The sequence below is a fragment of the Protopterus annectens genome, chromosome 2.part0 (genome assembly GCF_019279795.1).
Source record: "Protopterus annectens isolate FY-2018-M chromosome 2.part0, PAN1.0, whole genome shotgun sequence".
Taxonomy (NCBI): Eukaryota; Metazoa; Chordata; order Ceratodontiformes; family Protopteridae; genus Protopterus; species Protopterus annectens.
The window spans coordinates 1304655550-1304670164 of NC_056728.1; the positions used below are offsets into that span (position 1 = coordinate 1304655550).

Genomic DNA, 14615 nt, shown 5'->3' on the forward strand with positions numbered 1-14615 from the left:
CCAATTGTTAATGCTCTTTCTGCTGGTAGGTTTGTATATTTATTAATACAGGTTGTGGCTGCCTTCTTATGGCCAGATTTGGAGCATACACATGGTGTGTTCTTTCAATTAACAGTTCCTGCTATTAAATACCAGTCCAGTTGTTTATTTCTGCCTTCATAAAATGAATTCAGTCTGATTCAGTCTGTTCTTTCTATTTTTTTCCTGGTATAGCAGAAAATGTAAAATTTTCCCTATGTGCTCTGTCCTCTAATTCTGCCATTTTTTGAAACATCTATTCTTGAGCACTCAGCCAGCCTTTTCTTCATTTTGACCTCTGAATTTTTGCTGTTTTATCAGCTCATCTGAATATTTGTTTAAAGCTGCTTCCATTTTTCCAGCCTTTTGATATTTGACTTAATGTATTCCTGTAGTGTTTCATTTATTTTAATAAGCTCTGAGCGCATTTGACTTATTTTTTTCTTTTAGATTACTGGAGGCCATGCCTTACACCAGTGCTAGAGTTTGAAGTGCTTTTTGTTGACCAGCTGCAGTATTCTTCCCTGTCAGTGTTTTCTAGTCGATTTTCTTTCAGGCTCTGTAAGTTTCTTCTTTCTTGGCATCCAGGCAGTATACTTACTAGCAAGTAACTGAATTTAGTAAAACTGGCAGAGTCACTGGCCCTTATTTCTCAGTTTCTTTTTTCACACTGACAGAGGTGAAATTAAGCTGTTGATCAGTGTGCAGCCATCTTGGAAGTCTTCAGTCCACTCTCACCCTTATCCTGCTGTCTGGTAGTCTATTAGAATTGTTTCAACATTCATCTTTGAAAGTAAGGTCTGTAATGTGTGTTCCATATGAGTGCTCTAAGACATCACTATTGCTGGTATTACTTTTATAGAAGATAGTTTAAAAGACCTTTCCTGGACTCAGTGATTGTTACCTGAATGGTGTACATTATGTGATTGTGAGTTAACATATCTGTCAGTCACTTGCCATGGCAGAATAAAAAGAGATTTAGTGCACACCAGCATGCATTAGGTTTACCTGTGGCATTGGGGAATGTTTGCTACTTGTCTTGGTTGACTGGTATTGTTGTTCAGAACTAAAGAACATTCTTCAGAATGACCTGCTAGATCAGCCACAGGATTTCCAGGGAAGATGCCAGTGATGCTGCATTTGATCTTATGACATCAAATAAGAGTCAGAAGAGGAGAATTGAATGCCTGGATAGCTGCAGGAATTTCAGTATCTGCTAACCCCCCCCCCCCAGCAAAGGTGAGAGACAGGGACATATGCATTCTTCGTTGTTACATTTTTCTTAATGAGTAACCCTGCCTCTTCATTTATGAAGGTAATGCCTGTAGCAGAGTTATAAAAAGTCTGATATTGTCTGTAATATATTTTTCTTTTCCATCAGCAAGTTAGGATGCTTTGGCCATTTGCCCAGGCTGAAGCATGGTACTAGCGTCTTGCCAGGATATGGTGCTGTTAAGTGGGAAATAAGATCAAAACATACTTAGTTAAACATAAAAGTTAATGACATGTTTATTTGCCACATAGATTTTTTAAGTAGGGTTCCCGGGAACTGTAGGGATCCCCTAGCATATTAATGTTAAGAATGAGCTTGTCATCCCTTAGCAGAAGGTTTACTCGTGTCTGTCTTTAGTTCTGTGGATCTAGCAGCTGTGCAGAAGCAGTTATTGTTGTGTTCAACAGAAGAACAAATACAGTTGAGTGCCTGCAGAAAGTCTGAGGACCAAAAATGTAATCTTCTGAAAAATATATGTATAAATGAGGGGGATGTGAACAGAATCTGATGCTGAGTATGGGTGTAATCCTTAACATGCGGAACAGCAGTCTCAAAATGGCAACAATGTGTTTGTGGGGGGGGGGGGGGCGCATGGAGTGAAATCCTCATGCAAAAATACTTAAAAGATGTAACAGCTAGGTGCACAGTTTGCTTTTTGTGTTTGAAATAGTTTTTCTCTGTATCATTTTGCCACTGTTGGTACTGACCATCAAGCCTCTCCCCAGTTGAACACAGCCTATTTGCTTCTCATATAGAGGGACCCCCCTCCCCTGATCTCACCCAGTGCCAGAACTGTCCAGAGGAGGCCATTATTCAGGCAGCCATGATTGTGTTTTGTGCTTTCACTGATATCCCAGCAATTGGAAATGTTTTATGGCCTAACTCCACCCCTGGAATGAGGGGCATATGCTGCACATCACAGTGGAGCCACAGTACCTTCACAATGTAAGTACACACTGATACGTATCCACTACATAGGCCAACAACCTTCAGTGGCTTGATAAGCCTAATGCCAAACCTCTATCTGTTTATTTACACCCGAGCTCGTTAGCCAAGGCATATTTATAATACACAGCAATTCATTCGTACCCTTCCCCCATAGGGGTGGAGTATGCCCATGTATCCCTCCTGGCTGCATTAGTCACCTAAGCCACTAGTCCATCTCGTGTCATCCGGGACATAGGGATTTAGCCCTCTTTGCCTTCAGAACTGGAATCATTTTATTTTTTGAAGGATCCCTGCTCATGCTGTTGGTTACAGACCTGTGAATTAGAGGTTAAGTAAAGCAAGTTACTAACTCAGATTTATTTTCTTAGAAAATTAAAAAAAAAATTGAATATCATGTTTTAATTCTGTTTATTGTAAAAGCAATTATAGTGCTATCATTATGTCTTAATAACATAAAGGCAGTTTTGCTATTGTTATACATTTATAAATATAGAATTATTGTAACATTTTTATAAAATTACATGGCCACAGCAGGTAGCATATGTGACATTCCTTGAGTAGTAGTGATGGTTTCTGTAGGATTCTGCCGACACAAAATGTTGAAAACAATTGAATTAGATATGTGGCCATGGTTAGTGGAAGTGTCTTATAACAACTAAAGTTAATATCTTGCAGGTATTCTTGTAATTATCAGAGCTGTGGAATACATGGTCCTTCATTACAGGAAAGGGAATATTTTTATTTTAAAAGTATACTTGGAGAAATTTGTGTTGGAAGTTGGATGCTGAGGCAATACACAGTTTTGGGAAGTGAAGTATTGCAAAAATGGTTTATCGGGATTCATACTCTTGGATGGTAGTACATTTTGAAAAGGAGAAGAAATATTTACATTTTGCTGCAAAGCTTGCGGCTCTAAAAGGGGACAACTACACTGTAAAAAGTCATATTAGCCAGGTATTGCAGTTTCCCAAGCCTGAATGGCATGCTGCAATAGAAACATTGTATTTTACAATTGTTTTATATACAGTAAACTCTCAGTTAACCGGCACCTGTAGGGATTGGTAGATGCCAGATAACTGTTGTTTCATGTTGCTTGAGAGTTACTATTAAAAATAGGCCTGACTAATACTGTACCCTATACTGTTTGATTTGAATTGTTATCAGGTTCGGGAGAGAGGGAATTTATTCCTATCTTCCCTTTTAAAACTCGAAAACTCTAAAAACATAAGGTATGTTTCCGCGGGGGGTGGGGGGCAGAAAGTGCAACATGAAAATTGTAATGTATTTCTTCGATTTTTTTTTTTGTTGGCGGTTTGAGAGTGCCGCTTGTTTGAGTTCCAGTTACCTGAGAGTTTACCATATAGGACATCATAGCAAACTCTCCCCACATGTTGCTGATTCAGATAATACATATGTAGTCGTACTAGACATTGCCAAGGCCCTTATAAATCATCCATGGTTAGAGTCTGTCTGTACATGTACTGAATGTCAGTTTTGGACACAGGTTCATTTAGATGCATGTGCACACCCTTCTTTTGGTGGCATTCATCTTTATATCTTGCTTATCCAGTACGATATCCAGTATTGCCTTCCAAGAATGTGATATCCTTACAAAATGAACATTATTCATCAGTTGTGCATGAATTGTGTATACTGTACTAGGGCTCATACAGCACACCTTTCTACCCATAGTCTTGAATTAAGGACATGTGCCTGTATTTTTATAAAGTGTCATAAGAAAAAAAGTAATATTTTCATTTTACATGAAACGATGAAGTCAAAGAATTGAAAATGATATATATCTTTTTTGTTATTTTTCTCATCTTAGGTATGGATACTCTGAATGGTGCTGTGGACTGCCTTATGTCTTCATCGAACAAGGAAGATTGGATGTCTGTTATCATGAATGTGGCTGACGCTACAGTCACAGTTATTAAAGAAAAAGTAGGATGACTAACTTAGCTAATTTCTGAAAATGTACCATTATAAAAGTATAAATATACCATTCTGAAAGTGTACCATTATAAATGAACATTGCTTGCATTCTATGACAAGAGGAAAAACAAGGCAGTAAACTGAGGATTATTCTGTTTACCTGAATTGAGGAATGTTTTTTCAATGCTGTTCTCATTTCTGACCCAGTTTTTATGGGTCTTTCAGACTTCCAGCACCCCAAACTCAACATTTTTCAGGCTGCCCTGTCATTACTTCTTGGCTAGTCCCAGATGCATCCATCCTTCCTCAACCCCCTTTTTCCCATTTTGCACATGGAGTCGGGGTGTCACTTCAACAGTGACAAAATCAACTTGAGCCAAGGTTTACACTGTCTAGTGGCTAGACCTGTTACAGTAGTTCATCTGTACCACTCAGTCGCACATGCAGTCACACCTGTGGCCAATTTAGGGTATCCAGTCCACCTACTGCATGTCTTTGGAATGTGGGAGGAAATCAGAGCACCCGGAGGAAACCCACATGACTGCAGAAAGAGCATGTAGACTGCACACAGAAGGCACCCCATCCAAGAATTGAACTGAAGAACCTGTTGTTGTGAGGCGACAGTGCTAACCACTGCACCACCGTTGGAACCCAGATGTTAACTCTTTATTTCTTCGGTCTTCCTAGTGTTTCAGAAGAGGGGCCTTACACCTTTTCATGGTGAAGAGTTTGGGACAGATGTTTTGTGGTCATCACTCCAGATGTTGCTTTTCCTGGTGGTGATCAGTTAAGGTCCCAGTCTGGATAAGTAGTGTGGCATGTAATGCTGAATAACGTCAGCTGGCCATTATGTGTGTTTCCACAGATCTGTCACAATTTATCCTCTACACCACCCTAATTTCTTTTGTCATTTCAGTAATCTAGGAGGCAGGCTGACAATGCACCATGATCTTGTGACTGCTGAATAAAACAGTCCAACACACTCAGTCTTTGTCCCCTGACCGACCTTTCTGTGATTTGAGTTTGTACCAAGAACCATGTTTGCTAACACTGTATATTGTCTCTGCATTAGTAGGTTGGTAAACAGACTAGAAAGATTTTGCTGTAGTAAAGTGATGCAAAAGAAACCTTGCATTGCATATTACCTTGAATGCAGTTTGTTTTCAGAACTTATATAATTTATCATTTCTTTTTGAAGTTACTGTACAAGGTGCTATTTATGTTTTGAGTGGAAGATGATAAGATATGACTGTATACATTATTTCAGATGCAATATGACTATATAAATTACTTCAGGTACTGTTAATGTAAAACTGTATTTTGAGCGATTTGGTGTTCTTTACAGATTTTCTTCAATCATTGACTTTTTAAGAAATTTGACATTGTGCTATACGTATGACTGTACTAAGTTTGCACTTTTTGTCTTTCTAATAGAATGAAGAGGAGGTAGTCTTGGAATGTCGTGTTCGGTTTCTGTCATTTATGGGAGTTGGAAAAGATGTCCATAATTTTGCCTTCATTATGGATACAGGGAACCAACACTTTGAGTGCCATGTCTTTTGGTGTGAGCCCAACGCAGGCAGTGTATCAGAGGCTGTTCAGGCAGCTTGTATGGTAAGTATCTGGTACAGACTCGCATGGTGAGAGCTAAGTAATTCCTACTGTATTATATACTGTGTCACAGTGTCCCATGACATTTGCTACATTATGTACTACATTATCACTACTGTTGTGTCACAGTACTCCATGTTTGCTGCAATGAGTGCCACATTACCTATACTGTTGGTCACAGTACTCCATGATGTTTGCTGCACTGAGTGCTACATTATCACTACTGTTGTGTCACAGTACTCCATGTTTGCTGCAATGAGTGCCACATTACCTATACTGTTGGTCACAGTACTCCATGATGTTTGTTGCACTGAGTGCTACATTATCAATACTGTTGTGTCACAGTACTCCATGAAGTTTGCTGCAGTGAGTACTATAATGTTTGTACTGCTGGTACTTCACTGTCAGTACTGTTGTGTCACAGTACTCCATGACATTTGCTGCACTGAGTACTACATTATCAGTACTGTTGTTGCAGTATTCCATGATGTTTGTTACACTGAGTATTGCAATGTCAGTTTTGCTGGTCACAGTACTATGATGTTTGCTGCACTGCATACTATATTAGTACTGTTGTGTCACAGTACTCCATGATGTTTGCTGCACTGCATACTGTATTATCAGTACTGTTGTGTCACAGTACTCCATGATGTTTGCTGCACTGCATACTATATTATCAGTACTGTTGTGTCACAGTACTCCATGATGTTTGCTGTACTGGATACTATATTATCAGTACTGTTGTGTCACAGTGCGCACTGATGTTTGCTGCACTGAGTACTGTGTTATCAGTATTGTTGTGACTCAGTACTCTTTGACATTTGCTGCACTTGAATACTATGGTGCACTTACAGATTCAACATAGAAATGAACTTTCAGTGAAATGAAGTTTCAGTGAAATGAATTTCAGTGAAATGGTGTCAGTGAAATGAAAGTCAGTGAATTGAAAGTTCAGTGAATTGAAGTGAGCCCATATATATATATATATATATATATATATATATCTATATGGATCTGCTACTATTCACCGAAAGCACATTTCACTGAAACACATTTGACCATGCACTTTTCACCGAAAGTTGTAGATGGCCTTTTCCGCACTGTAGTGCGACCCTGGAATTAGTATATATAGTAAGTGTGGCGCCATAGCCGCCCACATATTTTAAATATTTTGAATTATATACATGGATACATGTAATTGCAATATATTACTGTTCTCTGACAATAATATATACATAAAATATGTGGGGGGCTATGCCCCCCCCATGTGGGGGGGGCAGTGCCCCCCACAACCCCCTTACTATATATACTAACTCCAGGGTCGTATTACAGTGGGGTAAAGGCCATCTACAACTTTTGGTGAAATGTAAAGCAATACAAAAACTGCCCAATAACCACCAAATACCTCTGTTGAAAAGCTCGATACAAACAGAAATCCAAAAAAGAAAGCTGAGGTAAGGCTCCAGTGTCCAAATGAGTGCACAAATCAGTCTTCAGGCGTTGTAAAAAACAAAGTCTTCTTTAATGTCACACAAGCGCTTTCACACAATGCTTCATCAGGTGTATGAGTAACATAATTACCCACACCTATTTATATATCTAATTTAGTCACAAGACTTAAAGATCTATTAAATTTAAAGTTATACAATGCAATAAAACAGTTGGTTAAAAATAAATGTGTAAAAGAGTGCTGACATCAACTAACTTACTTGTTTAAAAAAAATATATATATAAAACATATTTTTTAATGCAATATATTAAATAATTCTAAAAACATTTAAATGCTCATATATATATATATAAATCTTGCTTATTATATAAAAAATACATATATTCAAATATAAAATCATAGCAACCATCCCTAATACCGTATCTATCTACATAGCCCCCTTTTTCTCAAAATGGGTTTAATGGGCATGCTGTCATTAAGTCCATGGTCAAAATTAGCTCTCAACATAACTATCCATTTGGTTTCTACCTCTTCAGTTCTGTCCCTAATGTCCCCACATTTCAAATTCTCAAAAGTTCTTGGAATTATCATAAACTTGAACGTGTGCTGTTTTCCTACTTTGGAAACATGTTTAGACAAGGCATTACATTCAGACTCCTTACCTATGTGGTATATATGCTCCCTAATTCTTTCTTTTAGACTACAATCTGTCTTGCCTATATAGAAACTATTACATAGACAGCAGGTAGCAAGATAAACCACATGTGTAGTCGCACATGTTCCACTAACCCTGATGTCAAAAACTTTACCTGTATCTGGATGTCTAAAATATGTATCTTTATTTATAAATTGACATTGTTTACAGTTACCACACGGTTTTGTTCCAATGGAGTTAACTGCTCTAACACTGCCTCTGTTGTTGCATAACCTTCTTTTAAGATTCTTTTTATTTTTGAAGGTAAACTATGGTCTTGAGCCTACTACCTTATTGATGAAAGGATCGGTCATAAGTATGTTCCAGTGATTATTAATAATACTGGTGTATCTCCAAACATCCCTTGAATAAGAGATATTAACCTTCAAATTATTGTCTCTTTCATTCACTTCACGATGGTACTTATCCGAGAAGTATGGTTTAGCTCTTGTCTCCCTCAATCGTTTTACATTCCTACAACCATCTTCTATGATGTTTCTCTCATACCTTCTCTCTTCCAGTTCATAACGGGTCTTACTAAGTTGCTTCTCAAATTCATCTTTATTAGCACTTAATCTAGATGCTCTAAAAAATTGATTTTGAGCAACATTTCTAAATACATATCTGGGATGCATACTCTCCCTTGATAATAAAGTGTTAACATGACATTCTTTCCTATAAAGGTTAGTGCTAATTGTACCTGAATTCCCTTTTTCCAAAAGTACATCTAAAAAACTAATCCTCTCCTCAGAATAATTTAAGGTAAATTTTAAAAATCGTGTTGTATTATTAATATATTCAACAAACGCTAACAAATCTATTACTGTTCCCCCCCACAAAATAAAAAGATTATCGACAAACCTCCTATAGAATAATACTAATTCACTATAGGGTCCATCAAATACATATTCTGTCTCCCATGCCAACATGACGGCATTAGCATACGTGTTAGAGCATGAACTCCCCATTGCTACACCATTCTTCTGATAATAAATTTGGTTCTTGAACAAAAACACATTATTCATAAGCACCAAATTCATTAATTCATGCAATGTTTTCACTTCATCTGGATTGTACAAATTAATTCTGGTCATGAGTTCACTGAAAAACTCTAGACCTACTGTATTAGGAATAAAAGTAAATAATGAAACAACATCTAGTGTTACTAATATAAAACTAGAACTTATTTTACCCTGATGTATATGCCCATATAGATCATTAAGAAATTGTTCAGTGTCTTTAAGAACATATTCAGATTTATCTATAATAGGTTTTAACTTTTTATCTAGATATATGGATATTGCTTCAGTGCACCACCCACTACTTGAGACTATAGGTCTCATAAGAGGTCTAACAGGATTCTTGTGAATCTTAGGCAAACCTTGTGTGTGGGGTATGGTATATTTAGTGCTAGTAAAATATTCAGATAGTTCTCTACTAATAAAGTGTGTTTGTTCTAGTTGTCTAATTTTGTTATTAACTGCTATAACCATTTCTCTAACATCAGAATATCTAATCTTCTGATAAAAATCAGTATTATCAAGCATCTCATACATTAGAGCATCATAAAACTCACTATCTAAAACTACTATACACCCTTCCTTATCAGCTGGTCTAATGACCAAATCAGCATCATTTTCAAGTTTGTATAAAGCTTCAAATTCACTTTTACTAAGGTTATGCCAACTATTTCTACTGTTTTTATCATTATAAATTCTATAAATATCATCTATAACAATCTGTTCAAATGCATTAATCAGTGCTGTTTGGTTGGGTACAAAAGTACTAGGTCTATTAAAGACATTTCTATCACTTACTGTGTTTTGTTGAAATAAATATTTTAGCATCAAATTTCTTGTAAACATCTTAACATCAAAAATGATATCTGTGATACTCATATCACTCGAGGGTATAAATGATAAACCTTTCGAAAGTACATTAATTTCTGAGTTTGTCAAAACATGTTTAGAAAGATTTGTTATATATGTCTTACTTGTTGAAAAGCTTTCTTTATGGTGTAGGTATTGTCCTTCACTTCTTCGTACTTCCTTTTGTACCGGGTGTTGCTCCTGCCCCTGGGCTGATATTTCTGCCCCTGAGAGTCTCTCCGATTCCCTGAGGTATCCCTCATAGGAAGTGGAAAATTTAAACAATGATTAACTGCACCAATAGCTTCTCTCACCACAGATGGTTGCTCTCATTGAATAGTACTCAGTACTTCATTGTCCGCTCCCCTGTGCACTTCTGCAGTAGTTAAAACAACTTTTCTCCTTGCACCCAACACATCACTAGAATTCACTACTGGTGAATTAGTCTGGACGCGTGTTTCGTCATTCGCCTTACTCTCTGTATGTAATGTAGCTCCACTCTATTGTACTGATAAACTGCCATTTTGGATTTCAACAGCTCCTATGCTGACATCATTATGTCGTTCATCGTCTAACCTGGGTTGCCTAGTTTCACTGAAAGTTGTATCACATGGCCAAGTGAAAATATTGCCCAGGGCAAAATCCTGACTATCTCTTCTTAACTTCTTCAATTTAATTTGCAGAAGTTTACGCTTATATGTATTGACATTATCTACAGTTTCAGATAATAATCTGGCAAACACATCACCACTGTATTTAGTGCATAGTTGCGAGTAGTTGGTCTTCACCTCTCCTACAAGAATCAGTTCTTTTCTTTCTGCAGCACTAATTAGCAAATTAATATAGCTCATGCTGGTGGCAATGTTTAATTTTTGCCATTCACTAACCAGTATGGAGTCTCGATCAGCCTGAGCTGGCATTTTCAATATTCTCAGGCCACACGGAATCAAGTTTTCAACCAAACAAACTTGCAGATGAAATTTCTCATACTGTAGCCTAGCTAATTTTGAAATATTTTTCTCTAATGTTAATAAATCAGTACGAAGTAATAAAAAGTCAAATTCAGATTCACTGTCACCATCAATAGTCAAATTTCTGTTTAAAAGAGGATTCTCTCGATCAGTAACTTTAGAAATAAACAGTTCAACACTTAAATCAGGTTGTTGAACATTAGAAATGCTATTTGAAAGATTACTTACAGGTGAATAATCAATTTCTTCCATACCACTGGCCATAGCTTTGGTGTTATCAGGCATAAAGAGGAAAAGCAAAGCAATACAAAAACTGCCCAATAACCACCAAATACCTCTGCTGAAAAGCTCGATACAAACAGAAATCCAAAAAAGAAAGCTGAGGTAAGGCTCCAGTGTCCAAATCAGTGCACAAATCAGTCTTCAGGCATTGTAAAAAACAAAGTCTTCTTTAATGTCACACAAGCGCTTTCACACAATGCTTCATCAGGTGTATGAGTAACATAATTAACCACACCTATTTATATATCTAATTTAGTCACAAGACTTAAAGATCTATTAAATTTAAAGTTATACAATGCAATAAAACAGTTGGTTAAAAATAAATGTGTAAAAAAGTGCTGACATCAACTAACTTACTTGTTTAAAAAATATATATATATAAAACATATTTTTTAATGCAATATATCAAATAATCCTAAGAACATTTAAATGCTCATATATATATATATATATATATATATATAAATCTTGCTTATTATATAAAAAATACATATATTCAAATATAAAATCATAGCAACCAGCCCTAATACCGTATCTATCTACGTAGCCCCCTTTTTCTCAAAATGGGTTTAATGGGCATGCTGTCATTAAGTCCATGGCCAAAATTAGCTCTCAACATAACTATCCATTTGGCTTCTACCTCTTCAGTTCTATCCCTAATGTCCCCACATTTCAAATTCTCAAAAGTTCTTGCAGCTATCATAAACTTGAACGTGTGCTGTTTTCCTACTTTGGAGACATGTTTAGACAAGGCATTACATTCAGACTCCTTACCTATGTGGTATATATGCTCCCTAATTCTTTCTTTTAGACTACGATCTGTATTGCCTATATAGAAACTATTACATAGACAGCAGGTAGCAAGATAAACCACATGTGTAGTCACACATGTTCCACTAACCCTGATGTCAAAAACTTTACCTGTATCTGGATGTCTAAAATATGTATCTTTATTTATAAATTGACATTGTTTACAGTTACCACACGGTTTTGTTCCAATGGAGTTAACTGCTCTAACACTGCCTCTGTTGTTGCATAACCTTCTTTTAAGATTCTTTTTATTTTTGAAGGTAAACTGTGGTCTTGAGCCTACTACCTTATTGATGAAAGGATCGGTCATAAGTATGTTCCAGTGATTATTAATAATACTGGTGTATCTCCAAACATCCCTTGAATAAGAGATATTAACCTTCAAATTATTGTCTCTTTCATTCACTTCACGATGGTACTTATCCGAGAAGTATGGTTTAGCTCTTGTCTCCCTCAATTGTTTTACATTCCTACAACCATCTTCTATGATGTTTCTCTCATACCCTCTCTCTTCCAATTCATAACAGGTCTTACTAAGTTGCTTCTCAAATTCATCTTTATTAGCACTTAATCTAGATGCTCTAAAAAATTGATTTTGAGCAACATTTCTAAATACATATCTGGGAAGAAGGTTATGCAACAACAGAGGCAGTGTTAGAGCAGTTAACTCCATTGGAACAAAACCGTGTGGTAACTGTAAACAATGTCAATTTATAAATAAAGATACATATTTTAGACATCCAGATACAGGTAAAGTTTTTGACATCAGGGTTAGTGGAACATGTGTGACTACACATGTGGTTTATCTTGCTACCTGCTGTCTATGTAATAGTTTCTATATAGGCAAGACAGATCGTAGTCTAAAAGAAAGAATTAGGGAGCATATATACCACATAGGTAAGGAGTCTGAATGTAATGCCTTGTCTAAACATGTTTCCAAAGTAGGAAAACAGCACACGTTCAAGTTTATGATAGTTGCAAGAACTTTTGAGAATTTGAAATGTGGGGACATTAGGGATAGAACTGAAGAGGTAGAAGCTAAATGGATAGTTATGTTGAGAGCTAATTTTGGCCATGGACTTAATGACAGCATGCCCATTAAACCCATTTTGAGAAAAAGGGGGCTATGTAGATAGATACGGTATTAGGGCTGGTTGCTATGATTTTATATTTGAATATATGTATTTTTTTATATAATAAGCAAGATTTATATATATATGAGCATTTAAATGTTCTTAGGATTATTTAATATATTGCATTAAAAAATATGTTTTATATATATATATTTTTAAACAAGTAAGTTAGTTGATGTCAGCACTATTTTACACATTTATTTTTAACCAACTGTTTTATTGCATTGTATAACTTTAAATTTAATGGATCTTTAAGTCTTGTGACTAAATTAGATATATAAATAGGTGTGGTTAATTATGTTACTCATACACCTGATGAAGCATTGTGTGAAAGCGCTTGTGTGACATTAAAGAAGACTTTGTTTTTTACAACGCCTGAAGTCTGATTTGTGCACTCATTTGGACACTGGAGCCTTACCTCAGCTTTCTTTTTTGGATTTCTGTTTGTATCGAGCTTTTCAGCAGAGGTATTTGGTGGTTATTGGGCAGTTTTTGTATTGCTTTGCTTTTCCTCTTCATGCCTGATAACACCAAAGCTATGGCCAGTGGTATGGAAGAAATTGAACTTGGTTATTCACCTGTAAGTAATCTTTCAAATAGCATTTCTAATGCTCTTCAACCTGATTTAAGTGTTGAACTGTTTATTTCTAAAGTTACTGATCGAGAGAATCCTCTTTTAAACAGAAATTTGGCTATTGATGGTGACAGTGAATCTGAATTTGACTTTTTATTACTTCGTACTGATTTATTGACATTAGAGAAAAATATGCCAAAATTAGCTAGGCTACAGTATGAGAAATTTCATCTGCAAGTTTGTTTGGTTGAAAACTTGATTCCGCGTGGCCTGAGAATATTGAAAATGCCAGCTCAGGCTGATCGAGACTCCATACTTGTTAGTGAATGGCAAAAATTAAACATTGCCACCAGCATGAGCTATATTAATTTGCTAATTAGTGCCGCAGAAAGAAAAGAACTGATTCTTGTAGGAGAGGTGAAGACCAACTACTCGCAACTATGCACTAAATACAATGGTGATGTGTTCGCCAGATTATTATCTGAAACTGTAGATAATGTCAATACATATAAGCGTAAACTTCTGCAAATTAAATTGAAGAAGTTAAGAAGAGATCGTCAGGATTTTGCCCTGGGCAATATTTTCACTTGGCCATGTGATACAACTTTCAGTGAAACTAGGCAACCCAGGTTAGATGATGAACGACGTAATGATGTCAGCATAGGAGCTGTTGAAATCCAAAATGGCAGTTTATCAGTACTACAGAGTGGAGCTACATTACATACAGAGAGTAAGGCGAATGACGAAACACGCATCCAGACTAATTCACCAGTAGTGAATTCTAGTGATGTGTTGGGTGCAAGGAGAAAAGTTGTTTTATCTACTGCAGAAGTGCACAGGGGAGCGGACAATGAAGTACTGAGTACTCTTCAACGAGAGCAACCATCTGTGGTGAGAGAAGCTATTGGTGCAGTTAATCATTGTTTAAATTTTCCACTTCCTATGAGGGATACCTCAGGGAATCGGAGAGACTCTCAGGGGCAGAAATATCAGCCCAGGGGCAGGAGCAACACCCGGTACAAAAGGAAGTACGAAGAAGTGAAGGACA

General features: G+C 36.5%; 1 protein-coding gene across 2 annotated transcripts in view; it reads left to right on the forward strand.

Moving 5' to 3' along the window:
- Positions 1–14615, forward strand: part of LOC122793458 (amyloid-beta A4 precursor protein-binding family B member 2-like) — a 159584-nt gene that overhangs the window by 120140 nt on the left and 24829 nt on the right. For both annotated transcript variants that reach the window (XM_044061488.1, XM_044061489.1), the window contains exons 4-5: positions 4068–4183; positions 5609–5788. In XM_044061488.1, coding sequence (XP_043917423.1) covers positions 4068–4183; positions 5609–5788 — 296 coding nt within the window. The remainder of the gene's footprint in view (positions 1–4067; positions 4184–5608; positions 5789–14615) is intronic.